This window comes from Ursus americanus, chromosome 7, assembly GCF_024610735.1.
Source record: "Ursus americanus isolate L20-20 chromosome 7, mUrsAme1.1.p, whole genome shotgun sequence".
NCBI lineage: Eukaryota > Metazoa > Chordata > Mammalia > Carnivora > Ursidae > Ursus > Ursus americanus.
Window position 1 is genome coordinate 28,374,214 of NC_142133.1, and position 12,840 is coordinate 28,387,053.

The window sequence follows — 12,840 nt, forward strand, 5'->3', positions numbered from 1 at the left end:
ATGCTAGAGATCCCAGACCCATACACATAAGACAACACCTAATTTATAACAAAAATGGTACTGGGAAATAAAGAAGAAAGGACTGTCTTTTGCTAAAGTGTTAGGACCAATGCTTCTCTGTAAGAAAAAGAAAATCAGGGGCTACTAGGTGGCACAGTCAGTTAAGGGTCCGACTCTTGGTTTTGACTCAGTCATGACCTCAGGGTCGTAAGATCGAGCCCCACGTCAGGCTCTGTGCTCAGCACAGAGTTGGCTTGAGATGCTCTGTCCCTTTCCCTTTGCCCCTCCTGCTCATGTTCTAAAATAAATAAATAAATCTTTAAAAAAAAGAAAGGGAAAAAAAAGGAAAATTAATCTTGATCACTCACATCATACACAAAAATCAGTTCCAACTGAGCTGTAATCAAAATGTGAAACAATAAGACTCCCAGAATAAGGAAAATAACTTCATGACCTTAGGATAAGAAAGACTTCATTCACAAATGAAAACATAACCCTAACAAAAAACTTCTTTGGTAAATTACAAACCATTAAGATTAAGGAATAATAATAGCTCTTATCAGACACAGGAGAATGAAAAGCAAACCATAGTGTGGAAGAAGATACTAACAATACTTCTCATAAAATAAGCAAATGGTGAATACACCTATGAAATAGTGCTCAATTTCATTACAGTCATACCTCAGAGATATTCAGTTCTGGACCACTACATTAAAGCTAATATCACAACAAAGCAAGTCAAATTAATTTTTTGGTTTCCCAGTGCACATAAAAGTTGTGTTTATATTACACTATAGTCTATTAAGTGTGAAGTAGCATCTAAAAATAATGTACAAACCTGAATTAAAATTCTTTATTGTTACAAAATGCTAACCATCATATGAGCTTTCAGTGAGTTGTAATCACTGATCACCACAACAAATATAAGAATGAAAAAGTCTGAAATGTTCCAAGAGTCAATAAAATGACACACACGAAGTGAGCAAATGCTGCTGGAAAAATGGTATCAATTGATTTGCTCGACACAGGCTGCCACAAACCATCATTTTGTAAAAATCTCAGTATCTGGGAAGCACAAAAAAACAAAGTGCAATAAAACAAAAAGTATCTCTGCTTCCATATCTACTGTGCTTCACAGTAACTGATACTCACAACATATAAAATCATTATCTTCTTTACAAACGCAGAAAAATATTAGGTCTTGTAACATAGAGGTAAGTCAGGCACACTATAGTAGTACCCTAAGCTAACCATCTTTTTAAGTAACTAAAACTCTAAAAGGCCAAAAATTTCCCAGTATAAAATCCCAGGCAAGGAAGTTAAAATCAAGATAAGACTTTTCTGAACAGCCACCTATCTTCTATTTTACAAAGAAGCAGTAAATGGCTAAATTTACTTAAATTCATTCACTTATACAAATTCAAAAAAAAAATTTATACAAATTCCATTTTTATTATAAGACCTTTTTAAAAAGGCTTGTGTATTTTTTCAAAATATAATCCAGGAAAAAAATTATTGTACTGGCAGCAAATTACTCAAAACCTATCTTTTCTGGATATAAAATTCATGTTACTAAAATCCTAGACATTATTCCCAAGATTAAAACCAATTCCAAACAATACTTACATTAGATACAACTGTAATAAACGCATGTGCTATAAGAAATGGCAATGTTTCAGGAGTTCCATATTCAAAGCAATCCTTCATGAGAGAAAGGCCATTTTTCCCACAAAACAAACATACATAACGAAGCAAATGCAATGGTACTTCTACATCCTGAGGGGAAAAAAAATATTTTTAAACTCTTCAAGAATAATTTTCATTTTATTACCAATAGGGAAAAGATACCGATGTGACATAAAAATAAACTCAAAGACCTATATAAACAAAAAACCAAATTTTCCATAAACCTGAGAATAAGAAAAACATAAATACTTACATTCATATCACAGAATGCCCCTAATATGTTGCTTTCTTGGGTTGATATATCCTGATTTAAAAAAAAAAAAAAAAAGGTAAACACAATCAGGTTACCCTACGAAATAATAATCTCTAAAAAAAAAAAAAAATTTGTGTCAACTGTACTCAAAAAAAGACAATATTCTAAAGATTGAGTTTATAAAACCTGAAACAGATTTTGCTATTGCTTCTCATCATGAATAACAGTATTCCTAACTGAAACTAGTATTTTAAGCCTTCTCTAAAGAAACCTTTCTATGCTATGCATTATATATTATTTTGCCTTTTTAAACAATAATGTTTCCATAAAGAATTGGGATAACTGTTACAAAAATAAACTATAACTTAGGTAAGTGGTTTTAAAACACTGCTCTGGAATTCCCCAGATGTATACTCACAAGTTCCACAATGTGCTTTATATACATATGATTTAAACCACCTGAAAGCATACTCATCCATTGCTGGTGAGAATATAAACTGGTATGACCTTGCTGGAGGATAATTTGGCAATATCTATCAATATTTAAAATGTACATTCTCCTTGACCCAGCAATTTACCTTCTGGTTATTTATCCCAACAACTAATAAAGGTAGTAATGGAAAATGTTTAATGATGCTCACTGAAATTATATCTCAAAGTTAGAAACAAATACCCATCAACTGGATGGCTAATTAAATTGTAGCATAACCATCCAATGTCTTATGCAACTTTCAAAACTAAGGTGAAATGCCATGAGGGTTCTTTTTGGGATGACTGAATAGTTCTGCAAATGGAATGTGGTAATGGTTACGTAACTCTGTATATTTACTAAAAATAAATAAATTATATACTTTAAGCAATTGATTTTTATGGTAAGTTATTCCTTTAAAAAGCTAAGGTGGGTCTATATGTATAGGCATAGAAAGAGACTATCTTGTATTACATTTTTAAAAATCAGGACTTATGAACACAATCTGATTTTCATTACTTTTTATATGTCCGAAATAATCTGAACTAATTTCCTAACAATGTTTTTTTTGAGATGGAGAAAGAAGAGAGGTTCAAGGCTTTTTTAAGTATATATTTGTATATTCTGTAATTTTTAGTCACACTGAAAATGTTACTTTTATAATCAGAAAGCTGTATACTTTCACCTGAAAAGAGCTGCCAAAGAAACCTGTCATTCGTTGCTGTTACATGCTTTATGTAAGCCCCATTGCTGAAATACAGTTTGAAAACAAATGACTGAGGGCATCACATAGAACTCTCAAATTTCCAAGTAATTAAAAACTGTCCTAAAACAGGTCAAAACACTTGTACAACACCTAAATCTATTCCTGAGCTTTATTTTTTTAAGGATTTTATTTATTTATTTCACAGAGAGACAGCCAGCGAGAGAGGGAATACGAGAGGGAGAGGAAGGAGCAGGCTCCCAGTGGAGCAGGGAGCCCGATGCAGGGCTCGAACCCAGGACCCTGCGATCATGCCCTAGGCTGAAGGCAAACGCTTAAACGACTGAGCCACCCAGGTGCCCCTATTCCTGAGCTGCTACTAGCAGGACCACAGTTAAAGCTTTAAATTATTCTCACCAAACATTTTGTCTTCAACAAGTCCAGAATGTAAGAACACCTGTGGTATTAAGTACAGATTCACGGGCGAGGTGAACCATGCTGTAATTTTAGAATGGAGTCAAAATTTCTAGTGCCCATCATGGACACAGCTAGAAAATGTCCTAACAAAATTCTATTCTGATGTGCAAAATGTTGCTCATGGACTTGGTTACATCTATTTTGACTACTCAGAAGAACTGTTTTACCATTTCCTTTTCCTCTCTGGATACATGAAGACATTTTCCTAAGGTGTCATTATAATCTCATTTTAAGTAGTATATAAAGAGTTAACATAGATCTGTAGGTAACAACAGTAAGAACAACACTAGGAAACCTCCCTAAAAGCTTAATATCATTTGTTTCAAAAGTTCTAATTTTAGATGATCCCTAAAAAGACCTTAAGAAACCTATCTGTTTAGTTTTTGTCTTTCAGAAAAACTCACATTTACTAAATAAGATAATGCCATTCTATTTCCAGAAGTAAAAAGAAATCTACCTATTACTTTAAAAGAGAAAATAAATGAATAACCAGAAAGTAATTCTACATCTCATTAAACAAATGCTGCTCCATGATCAAACTATTAAAAACTGAAAGCCAGTGCATTAGGAATACAATTTTTGCTTAAAAAGAAGTCTTCTGTATAGGAATTAGACAGTAGTGATGGTTGCACAACTGTGGGAATATATTACAACTTACTAAATTATATACATTAAAAGGGTGAATTAAATAAAAACAGTGGAAGGTGGCAAGAGAAAATCAAACTAGATTCAGAAATTTGGAACATTATGTATTTATATTTAGTCTACCTAATCATATTACACACACCTTTAACAAGTACAGTGGTTTCGCTTCTTTCTATAATTATTATACTCACTTCATCTTACTTAGAATAAAAACGTAAAATACTAGGGCAATATATCAGAATTACACATTATGATTCAGGATTAGGAAAAGAATGCAACAGCTCCCCGCCCCCCAGAAAAGGTCTAACATGAATTAATACTTATTTCTAATTATATCTTTTAAAATATTATCAACTTTGATAGAAAAGAAAAAAGGCTACAGACAGGAAGGGATGGGGAGAAGGAGAGACTCTGAGCTCCTCTTACTCCTGGCAATGAATACAATAGCTACAGAGATTAGTTTGAGGTGATTGAGAAGCAGTATAGCAGAATGAACTGAATTCTACAACTCTCTCAGCAATATGCTGTGCACACTTGACCAAAACCTTTAGCCTGTGTAAGCCAGTTCCCTCTTAGGGCACCTGGCTGGCTCAGTCAGAGGAGCATGCGACTCTTGATCTTGGGGTCATTAGTTCGAGCCCCACACTGGGTGCAGAGATTACTTAAATAAGTAAATAAGCTTAAAAAAAAAAAAAAAAAGCCAGTTCCCTCTTATACAAAATAAGATGTTTGACTAGGTTCTTAAGGCACAGCTCACGTGAGTACTGAATCATCTTCTAAAGAGTCTTAGCCCAGGGACGCCTGGGTGGCTCAGTCAGTTAAGCGTCTGCCTTCAGCTCAGACCATGATCCCAGGGTCCTGGGATCAAGTCCCACATTGGGCTCCTTGCTCAGCGGGAAGCCTGCCATTCCCCCTGCTTGTGGGGGTGCTCTGACAAATAAAATCTTTTTAATAAATAAATAAATAGTCTTAGCCAATTTGTGCCTCTTTAGAAAAGTCAAAATCAAAGTTAAATAGGACTGTTACCATTTAACCACATGGCCACTAGGATAGAAACTAAATTTTTCAAGTATTTGTAACAGATCTTTACTAACATATTAGAAACCTGGGAAACAGCTATATTATGAACAGAGTATTACAGAAACACACAAATTCTGTATAAAGAGAGAATTCTATGTAACACTGTATTACATTATATCTAAGGTTTTTTTATTAGAATTTTACCTCAAAGACCTCATGAAACCATTGCTTTCAACTAAGTAGTCACATGGAATGATCCTCAAGAACAGTAATAAGGAGGCACTTTATTTCAAAAGAGAAAGTAGGGCAGTGTGACTTGCTTACATTTGGAGATTATTTTTTTCTAATTTTTTAAAAATGGCAAACTGGTGAGCAAACTGATTTTAGGCAGAAAATAGCAGATTTGGTATTGCCATGATTCTATTGTTAAGAGATTTTTAACTGGAAAATTTTAATTTTATTAAGAAACTTTGCATGAATTTCATGTATCTGGGTCTGTCTAACCGAACTATTTTCAGCGTATTTCAATTATCCATTTAAGGCATTAAAAACACTATTCACGTTGTGTTCTTAAGATTAAATTTTGCTGGCTTGTACAAATAGATCCCATTTGTTGAAAAAAGATTCTTAGCTGACATTTTTTTAGTATGTTTACTAAATATCTTATGTCATGTAAGATTCATTAAAGGATTATGTAAGGAAAAATAATGGACTAAGAATTCTAGAAGGTAGAGCACAATTGGATTTAAAAGTCTTATGCAGAATTCCAATACGGGAAATACCTACCTCCTGGGCTGTTTTTAAGTAGTCTCAATTCAACATGAAAGCATTTTCAGTAAATGACTATTTTTTTTCCCCAAGATGAAGAAAGAAGTTTAAAGAAATCAGTATGAAGGTTACAGAACAAATGAGCTGGAGAAAATAGGCAGACTTTTTTTAAAAGCATGTAGTAGATATGTTAAAGTTTAAAATGAAATGTTACCTCTTCCACCATCCAAAGTTGGAGTGTACTTCATACCCCTTTGAATCTAGGCTGCCCTTGTTAATTGTTTCAACCAAGAGAATGTGGCAGAATGTACACTGTGTCATTTCAGGGGCTGGAACTTAAGAGGCCTTATAGCTTATACATTCATCTTCCTGGATCAATTCTAAGACCACCATGTAAAGAAGCCAATCAACTCTAGTGGAGAATAAGAGGCCATATGGAGAAAATCCAACAAGCCTTAGACAACACCCAGTACCAACTGTCAGATATGTGACACCATGTTGGACCTTCAAAGTCTTTCAATTTTCAAAGCAAATACAACTGCCTAAGTAAGGCCACATAAAACCAACAAAAGAATTGCCTGGACAGCTCAGAGAATCAGGAGAAATAATAAATCTCAGTTGTTTCATGTCACTTACATAATACATTATCCCTATAACTGTCTCAATTGCCACCATGTGTACAAAGCAATGCCATTATCTAAATAAACCTCAGGTAGGTTTTTAAACTCTCGGAAAAGTTGTAAAAATATCACTAATGGAATGAATCAAGCATCTTGATTTATAAAAGACATTACTATCATTTAAAACTATTAATTAAGGAGTATTTATTAAGTTTTCTTAATGAAAGGAATTCCAAATTCTGTTACCAATGTTTCTGAGAATGAAATTCAAAATTTCACATGCTTTTTTTCCTCAATTACTACTTTCTGCAAGTGTCACAGGAAGTAGAGCATAGACCTATATCGGCAAAATGTTTCGATGACTGACAGTTTAATTTTTGAGTTCAATGTGTAAATTTTTCCCTAATAGGGCTGTGTTAAGCAAATGTTCAACCCAAGCTGCTACAGAAATAGTCTAGAGAAAATTGTAATACTTTTCCTAACCATCGTGATTTTTATAAATTTTTCCATCAAAAATAACTGTCTTCATTTTTATTCTTAAGTGAGAAACTGTCAACATAATGGTAACTTGATGTTACTAAACATTCACTATATCTATGTTTACATACCTCTATAGTAGGATGAGTATTATGCTTGTAAGCAGTATATAAAGGAAACTGAATTTGAAAAATTTTTGCCACACATAGTAAGAGTTTTTCCTTCTCATCTGTACTCCATAAACTAAAAGGATCACAACTCTTTGAAGATTCCTCTTCAGTCAGATTACAAATTCTTGTAGAGTTTGATTTTTTTTCTATGGATTTTTGTCTTTCTGTACTTCCTTCTTTACACTCTTTTTCTATATTCAGTGGTTCTTCCACTTGATTAGTCTCATCTTGCCACGTGGAATCTATGTTAATAGTAGTACAGTGTTTACAAAGCTGGTCCCGGAGTACTTGAACTTGGGCAATCACTAAGTTAATAAGCGCACACACTACTTGGTTAAAAATCTCCAAATGCTTATATTCCTTGAAGCAGCATAGACATTGCCTATAAGAGAAAAAAATTTTTTCAATAGATTAATACCTTCTAGAGAGACAACCATTATGTGTTTTAAGTAAGTAATATAAAATATAAAAATAAGCAAATACTAAAGTACTCCCCACCCCCACCCCCACCCCCCGTTTTTACCTCCTCCTTCCTGACAGGGTAGCACAACAGTAATTTATAAAGAGAGCATCCCACCAAAAACTGGTACTCTGGGTAGTAAAAAGTCACCATATTAGGTTGACAATTACAGTCTTCAATTTTATGCCTGTATTTATCTGCCCTTCTACACAAAGAACTATTTAAAAACAAGAACTGTCACATATATCTTTGCTTCTCTAAGTACTGAGTACTAAATGTATGTTTATGTCTATCAGGAAACAGGCTAAAAAACCTTATTAGTAAAGCTAATTGTTTATTTTTACACAAAGGAATTTGTAGTTTATAAAAAAGCTGTATTTTAACATTAATAATTTGCTTGAAGGCAGGGCGCCTGGGTTGCTCCGTTGGTTGGGCAGCTGGCTCTTGATTTCAGCTCAGGTCATGGTCTCAAGGTCTTGGGATCAAGCCCCGCATCTGGCTCCATGCTTAGCAGCAAGCCTACTTCAGGATTCTCTCTCCCTCTGGCCCTCTCCCTGCTTGCTCACTCTAAGTAAATATATAAATCTTAAAAAAATAATAGTAATTTGCTTAAAAGCTAACTTGGGAAGGGCATTCCTACACTATTTGGCTGATCGATAGCATTTAGGAATAACACATACACTCAACACCCTTCAGTGTGTGTGTTTGTGTGTGTGTGTGTGTGTGTGTGTGTGTGTGAAAATACAGTAAGAGTCAGTAATTATTACAAACAAATCTAGCTCTCTTAGACGTGTTCAGTTAGCATAATGCCTGGCAATACCGTGAATGATTAAAGAGTCTGGTAAATCAAATAAATGATACTCAAGTACCATATTATAAGAATAACTACATACAGGGAGCCTGGGTGGTTCAGTCGGTTGAATGCCTGCCTTCAGCTCAGATCATGATCTCGGGGTCCTGGGAGCAAGCACCACGGTGGGCTCCCTGCTCAGTGGGGAGCCTGGCTCTCCTCCCCCTCTACTCCTCCACCCTTTTCCCTCGACTTGTGTTCTCTTGCACGCATACTCCCTCTCTCTCAAATAAATGAATAAAATATTTTTAAAAAATGACCACAGCCAATGACAGAGTAAACTATTACTTACAATTTGTAGTTATATTAGCAAATTAAATGATCTCTATTGTAGTCCAAATAAAACACCAACTCCCTATATGGCCATGTTAACATCATTTCTCCAAGTGTGGCAGATCTGAAGTATAGCCACAAATTCTTTAATATTCTTCCCTTTAGAAAGGGAAGCCCAATTTTCCTCCCCTTGACTGTGGAACAGACTTAATGACTAACATCTAATGAATGGAATGTGGCAGAAATGACTGTGTGACATCTGAAACTAGGTCATAAGAGACACTACCACTCAGTCGTACTCTCTTCTGGATCACTCGCTCTGAGGGAAGCCAGTTAACATGTTGTAAAATAGTCAAGCAGCTCATGTCCACAGGAGAAAAAACTGAGCGCTGGTCCCACTAACAACAAGCACCAACTTGCCAGCCAAGTTAAGTGAGCCAACTTGGAAACAGACCCACCAAATCCCACATAAGGCTTGGGATAACTACAACCTGGCCAATAACTTGACTACAACCTCCTGAAAACTCCAGGCCCAATCCAATCAGCAAAGCCATTCCCAAATTCCTATCCATAAAAACTCTGAGGATTAATGTTTATTGCTGTTTTAAGATACTGCTTTTTGAGTAGTATGTTACACAGAAATAGATAAATAATACATCTGGCCTGTCTCCTCAGTGGCAAAATGAAAGGGAGTTTACTTCTAAGAACTCTTCCACTTTTAAAATTCTGTATTACCATAATTTCTACAAGAAGAAAAATTAACATATTACCCCTGAAGTTTTTCTTATAAACAGTTTTTCTTTAGGTTCAAGAAAATCCAAGTTCAAAGTGAAGAACTATACATTTGAGTACCTTTCTAAAAAGATTTTATTTATTTATTTGAGAGAGAGAGCATGGGACAGCACAAGCAGTAGAGAGGGAAAAGCAGGCTGCCCATTGAGCAGGGAGCCTGATTTGGGGCTCGATCTCAGGACCCTGGGATCATGACCCGAGCCAAAGGTAGCCACTTAACTGACTGAGCCACCCAGGAGCCCCTTGAATATCTTTCTTTAGTGCAAAAGGAATCTTAGTTCCTTCCAAAAAACACCTTGAAGTCCAATTTGGATTAGGAGAGTCAAAGAGCCAATCAAATTTATTTTAAAAATTCACTGGCAGGCAATAGGGGCATTTAATGGACTAGGACACTAATCTTAAAAAGACAAAAATACTACGGGTGGCTCAGTCAGTTAAGCATCTGCCTTCGGCTTAGGTCATGATCCCAGGGTCCTGGGACTGAATCCCACATCGGGCTCCTTGCTCCATGCGCAGGCTACTTCTCCCTCTCTCTCTGCCTGCCACTTCCCTGCTTGTGCTCTCTGTCAAATAAAATTAAAAAAAAAAAAAAAAAAAAAAGGACAAAAAGTAACACAGAACTGAATCTAGGTACATACAGATCCAAAATATACAAATTCAAGGAGAGCTGACAGTCTAAGTGAAGATACACAAATACACACACATATATCTTTAAAAAAATTATGTTAAGTTATACACTTTATTGTATGACACTCCATTCTGTAAAGTCTAGATATTTGAATGCTCAATACAGCATTTCTCTCTATACCCCTAACCCACAATGCAGAAGGAGAAAGTGTTTTTAAATAAACATCACTTTCAGTTAAGCTCAGGTTCATTTTACACTAAAGTTTATTTCTCATCTGTTTAAAAACCCACTACAAAAATACTAAAAGAAAAAAAGATCCTTAACTCCATAAGGAAAGAGATAATGGAAGTAACAAATAGCCAACAAATTTTGGACGACAGAAAAGGGAGGAATAGTGAGTGACTTAGGACGAAATAAACTTGGAAGGTGCTACGGAAAGATTTATCAGCAAAAATACCCACCCTACAGAACACTGAAAAGGCTCAGGAATAAAGAGCATCAAGATACATCTAAAGGCAGAGATGAAGCATACGCAGAAAACAGGACTAAATGAAAGGTACGGTTAAAACCTGCAGGTTCCCAACTCAGACAGCCATGATACTATTCTCTACTTGGGAAACAAGAAGTTTTTCCGGTACGTGAAATGAACAAGATAAACTCAGGAACACTAGATGCTAAAGAAGGCAGAAATAATAATAATACAATAAACAGAAGATTAAGTGATACTATGACTGAATGGTGAACCTCCCCAACTAACCTTCCCTGACCATCAACCAGACTAAAATAACCCAAGGCCAAAGACTTAAAGATATTTCTCTTAGAGAATATGAATATCTAAGAGAAAAGCCCATTTATCTCTGGTGATGAAGCTTTCTCACCACGTTACCATCCTACAGTGTAGCCTAACATCTGAGATACCCCCACCCACAAAGAACTTCCGATCTGTATTTCAGTGCCCATCTCTTAACCATGAATGGATAGCCAATAAGACTTGCGAGGAAAGCTGGATCGTGAAAGGCAGATCAAAACAAATGGTAAGGGGCGCCTGGGTGGCACAGCGGTTAAGCGTCTGCCTTCGGCTCAGCGCGTGATCCCGGCGTTATGGGATCGAGCCCCACATCAGGCTCTTCAGCTGTGAGCCTGCTTCTTCCTCTCCCACTCCCCCTGCTTGTGTTCCCTCTCTCGCTGGCTATCTCTATCTCTGTCGAATAAATAAATAAAATCTTTAAAAAAAAAAAATGGTAAAAAGAAATTCAGAGAAAGTAGAAAAAATGCAGGAAGAAGAAAGGTTTTTTAATCAATTTATATCCTCAGAGACAAAAAAGATACTGGATTACTGAAACAAGAACAGAGTACCATTTAAAAACCGCATTCAAACTACAAAATAGAGCCCTTCAATGTGTTCAAATATACATTACATAGCTTTTGCATATCTATCAGTCACAAGTTAAAAACCAATTAGAATTATAGCAATTTGACAGAAGAACACACAACTCTTGATCTCAGGGTCGTGAGTTCAAGCTCCACATGGGAGTATAGAGATTAAATAAGTAACACTTAAAAATAAATGAAAATAAATAAAAGTATACCAATCTGTAAAACTCAAAAGAAGGTCCAGAAGGTGAAAGTGAAAAAATGTTCTAGAAAGAACAGATTAAAAAAAGATAATGGGGAGAAAAAGTATACCATCAATCAAGGAGATATAGTATCTGACTTATAATACTTCCAAGAAGAGTAGAAAATATCGAAGTGAAGAAATTATGAAATAAAAAACTTCAGAACTGAAAAGCCCACCAAAACATCTATCATGAAATTACTGAAGCTGAGGGGGGCAATAAACATCCTAAAAGCTTTCACAGAGAGTGGAAAGAGTGACAAGGAAAAGCTCAGGAATAAAAATAGCTAATATTTCTCCAAAGCAATACTGGGCAGGCAGGCGGGGCGGGTCTGCCTGGCTCACTCTGCAGAGCATGGAACTCCTGATCTCAGGGTCGTATATTCAAGCCCCACGGTAAGCATAAAGCTTACTTTAAAAAAAATTAATAATAAAAATAAGCAGCACCTGGGTGGTACAGTAGGTTAAGCGTCTGACTCTTAACTTAGCTCAGGACATGATCACAGAGTCGTAAGATTGAGCCACACAACGACTCCATGCTCAGCAGGGAGTCTGCTTCAGATTCTCTCTCCCTCTCCCTCTGCCCCTTTAGAGAGAGAGCTCGAGAGAGCATGAGCTCTCTAAAATAAAAAATAAATCTTAAATAAAAATAAATTTAAAAATCTCAAAGCAGTATCAGAAAGAATGTAGAACACAATGGAGCAATACATTTAAATTTCTGAAAAAAAATCATCTCTACCTAGAATTCTGTATCCAAAAGTCTTCAATAAGATTAAGGGTAGAACAGAAACTTTTCAGCCTGGAAGGTCTAAAAAACATTTGTCTCCCATGGACCCCTTCTCAGAAAAGATGTCATTCTGACAAACCAAAAATAGTAAACCAATAAAGATGTCAACATGGAATCCAGGAACCTCGACATCCAAAACAACAGAAA

The 12,840-nt window shown here is 35.6% G+C and overlaps 1 protein-coding gene across 4 annotated transcripts in view; it reads right to left on the bottom strand.

The window, feature by feature from the left end:
• The window catches only part of USP34 (ubiquitin specific peptidase 34), a 240,466-nt gene that overhangs the window by 182,964 nt on the left and 44,662 nt on the right, over positions 1-12,840 (bottom strand). For all 4 annotated transcript variants that reach the window (XM_045788051.2, XM_045788052.2, XM_045788049.2 and 1 more), the window contains exons 3-5: positions 7,250-7,670; positions 1,940-1,990; positions 1,627-1,776 (exon numbers count right to left, since the gene is read on the bottom strand). In XM_045788051.2, the coding sequence (XP_045644007.2) occupies positions 1,627-1,776; positions 1,940-1,990; positions 7,250-7,670 (622 nt within the window). The remainder of the gene's footprint in view (positions 1-1,626; positions 1,777-1,939; positions 1,991-7,249; positions 7,671-12,840) is intronic.